We start from the raw sequence: 4,103 nt of genomic DNA on the forward strand, positions 1-4,103 counted from the left end.
TATAAATAAAAATCAAATATTATCTTATTGTATGTATATGTCTATGAAAGATTAAAAATTTTAATAATAAATTGTAATAAAATAAAAAATGATAAAATTAATATTGCATTATGAGCTAACTACTCAAATTTAATCACGCGAACGTCCGTAAGATTGTTTAAAAGAATCTCATCGATATCAAAATTACTAACGAGGTACGTGTTTATTTTTTAAAACTTCACAACAGCCATTCACATGAAAAACTATAGAATGTCGAAAGTAAAAGGTCTGTGTTCCATGTAACATAATATATTAGTGATGTATGTATACATAAATTATTTTGCATAACTTTAGTTTTTTATTCCTTCAACAAACAATTATATCATCCACACGTTGCTGTTGTCGAATTATACCAATATCGATATAAATTTTTATTTGAGGGATCGTCGAGTAAATCTATGCCCATATATTTATTCTATTATTTAACAAATTGTAATTACAAGATTATCGTTAATACTGTCGTGTAAAGATGTTAAGTAATCATAAAAACTTTGGTAATTCCTGTAAATATGAAATACTGCTTGTTTCTTATCACGAGAGGATAAGACATTCTTTTTAGTCCTATTGCTAGTGGATGATGAGCGTGATGACTTTTCTCATAGGCCTGTGGATGCAGGCTGGTTGTACAATACAGTTATATGGGATCTATAGTTTAACATCGATTCCAAACGATAAAATTTTGTTAGACTATATAGGTTCTTTTCAGCTAAAGTTCTTATATGGTTTGTCTTTCTTTTCTCTCCACGTTGAAGAGAAAAAGAGAAAAGATGAACCATACAAGAAATTCAGCTAAAAAGAATAAGCCTTATGAACATCAGCCTAAATTGCAATTGATTTGACACACTAAATCCTATTATAATGGCTGCAAAAAGCAGTTTTGTAACTGTTGTAAGATTTTCTGTTAAACGTTGTCAGCAGTTTATTTCCAAATATATTGTTAAGCAATCATAATTCTTTCCAACATATTAAAAATTGTCGTTCAGCAGAAATCAGTGCTAAGTACATATATTAAACAATGTACACAAATTATAATGTAGTTACTATACCTTTATATAGTTGATATATTATAAAAATATAAAGATGCTCGTGTTAATGTAAAAACAATGAAATATTGAACAAGGTCAATGATTGCGCTAAAGGTAGTTGACAAAATTAAATTAATATTCCTATTATTAATAATGATAGACGCGTTCAAGTCGACAAAGCGGCTAGCCTGCTCGCCAAGCAAATAAACATAATTGTTACTATAGATTGGTTGTTACTATAGATTCAATCAATCACATTGGCTACGTTCAGCGGATTTAATAGTTGAGAGTGTTCGCTCACTCGTATTTGATTGGTTCATATTTTTAGATCTAATGGAATATGCCAATTAGATGCAAAAGCTCACTGAGTGTTCAGTGAGCGTTTATAGTACAGAATCACCGACGAGATACTATTAAAAACCGACATCCTTACGGGAGTTGGCGTCTTTTTGAATATTGAAGTAATTAAGAGTTAAAAACTGAAAATATTGTACTAATTTTATGATTTATTAGTTTAGTGGACATATTTATGCATTTAGAACTTAATAATATTCGATTTTTCTTTAGTGATTTCAGTGCTATCATTAAAATTTGATCAACAGAGATGATAACTGTAGAGAAAAAAATTGTCATTTTTCTGCAATATATAGAATATTATAGCTTTACAAGTATGCATATTTATTTATAGAACATTTATGTAATAAAAAATCATGAATTTAATAATGTATGAACCAAATATTTATGTTAATAATAGCAAATTTATATCAATTATTGATAATGTCAGCATTCTTCAATTATCTCCGGGCCCTTAGGGCCCTTTAATACAATAAGTACAGGCAATAGGAAACAGGGAATAACGAGTTGTCCAATCAGAGCTCTGGAATATAATATCGAATTTACACTCCAGATTGAGTCGATTGGACGGTTCGTTATTCCCTGTTGCCTATTGTGTTTAAGCCTTAATTGAGTTGAATACATGCATAATTATAAAACTGGCCAATCACAGTCGTTTTATTCTTCCAAGGAACAACTATGATTGGCCAATTACATAACTACAGATGTTATTAAACCCGATTAAGCGTATCGTGTAATAGAAGTTTATGACCGACATTCATATAGTATCCATAAGTACGGTATTAAGAAATCACGAACCAATCAGAGAGCTACATTAACGTCTTAAGACATTACTTAAGATTTTGAAATAAGAATCGACTATGAATACCGACCTATGATATGGTTCAAGGTTTATGGCGGCTCCCTCGTGACGGCTTTAGGAACGCATACGTTCGACACCGTCAAAATTTCGGCATATCGAGGATCGCGTTGGAGATGCTGTCGATAGTAGGATCGTAATAAAAAGGAGGAAGGAGAAAGAGAGAGAAAGAGAGGAAAAAAAGAAAAGAAAACAAAAGTGTCGCTCTTATACTTTGATTGAATCGGTTCCTTTGACTTTACGCGGGTTTGGCTTCCGCGTATACTCGTGTCACCGGGCATTCCGGTTTGTTTTTCCTTTCTTATTTTCGTTGCAAGACACGCGCCACTCGGCACCTTCTCCGGATTTATATCTCGGGGTCGTACGCTCGATCACCGTCGTCGTCGTCGTTTAACCGGCTGTGAAAGGGCTCTACAATCATGGCTAGTGTGTCCTATCAAATAGCGAATCTACTGGAAAAGGTAATGAAACGGCAATGGCAATGTATTGATAGCTACATCGAGGAAATGTCCTGTTCGTAAAATCTTATTCCATCATGGTATCTTTTTTTTTGCGACATAACCTCGAATTCATCCCTTACCCCAAAGAATGATTAGTCGTTAATCTTTACAGGAGTCGCGAAACATATTCTCAAAATTAATCATATTTTACATTTGATCGAATGTTAAATATACATATTTTTCTAAAGCAAAATTTTCGAATAAAGTTGGGCCTTTAAAGTTTAAAATGGTCCATGACTATTAGAAAGATAGGAAAAGTAATATAATACACATGTATGTACTGATTTTGAAGTATTTCTGTTTATATGTTTAATTCTAATTAAAACATAGTTTCTTTTATTTGTTTGAATAGGCAGGATTATCTTATCTTTTCACACTGACAACAGGATAATGGTCCTAATATTATGTACAATAAGAAATCAGCAATACAAAATCTGTTTTATAATTGAACTTCTTGCTTTCACAATTTATCTTCTTTTCTCTCCATGTTAGAGAAAAAAGATAAACAAGAAGTATGAAAAGTTCAGCTAATAAGAATGTTTATTGTGTAATACTTATATAAACATAAAAGTATTTTAATCATCCATTGACTGATAAAACATATTATTTTTAGTTCTATTCAAGTCTCTTTTGTTTGAATAGGCAAGATTATTTTATCTTAATTCTGGCTGTAGGACAATAGTTATGTTATAATAAGCAATTATGTACTGTAAAATATTATGATCAGAATGAAGAATGATCAGCATTCTAATTTTTTCATCAATTAATATAACATAAAAAAAAATTGAACACTTTTTGACTGGTTTTGTCGGCTACAAATATATTGCATGGATAGTTCCATATATTTGTTTACATGTGGATCTGTCTCAAAAGCTTATATATGTTTATCTTCAATTATATTAATTAACTAGATACTAAATAAGTCTTTGATTTTTTGATGCATTATTGTAAATTGATATTTCTAATTTTGCGATTAAATGTATCATGTGTTTCCATTATGTACACTTATTACACCTTCTTCTTGTTTTTGTTATATGATAACATCTGTATTCTCTTTGCAGATGACATCCAGTGACAAGGACTTCAGATTTATGGCAACTAATGATTTGATGAGTGAATTACAGAAGGACAGCATTAAACTGGATGATGATTCTGAGCGCAAAGTTGTAAAAATGCTTCTTAAGTTATTAGAAGACAAAAATGGAGAAGTGCAGAATCTTGCTGTCAAATGGTAGATTTCTCTTGTCTGGATACTTGCCAAAATAATTCTTAACATATTCTTTATATCTGTAAAGATACAGAATTATATATATATATATATATATA

The 4,103-nt window shown here is 30.8% G+C and overlaps 1 protein-coding gene across 1 annotated transcript in view; it reads left to right on the forward strand.

Moving 5' to 3' along the window:
* The first annotated feature begins 2,338 nt into the window (after nucleotides 1-2,338).
* LOC108754185 (cullin-associated NEDD8-dissociated protein 1) overlaps nucleotides 2,339-4,103 on the forward strand; it is an 8,278-nt gene continuing 6,513 nt past the window's right edge. The window contains exons 1-2 of the mRNA XM_018496308.1: nucleotides 2,339-2,738; nucleotides 3,839-4,008. Of these exons, the coding sequence (XP_018351810.1) occupies nucleotides 2,697-2,738; nucleotides 3,839-4,008 (212 nt within the window). The 5' untranslated portion in view covers nucleotides 2,339-2,696. The remainder of the gene's footprint in view (nucleotides 2,739-3,838; nucleotides 4,009-4,103) is intronic.

The sequence above is a fragment of the Trachymyrmex septentrionalis genome, unplaced genomic scaffold (assembly GCF_001594115.1).
Source record: "Trachymyrmex septentrionalis isolate Tsep2-gDNA-1 unplaced genomic scaffold, Tsep1.0 scaffold78, whole genome shotgun sequence".
Classification (NCBI taxonomy): Eukaryota; Metazoa; Arthropoda; class Insecta; order Hymenoptera; family Formicidae; genus Trachymyrmex; species Trachymyrmex septentrionalis.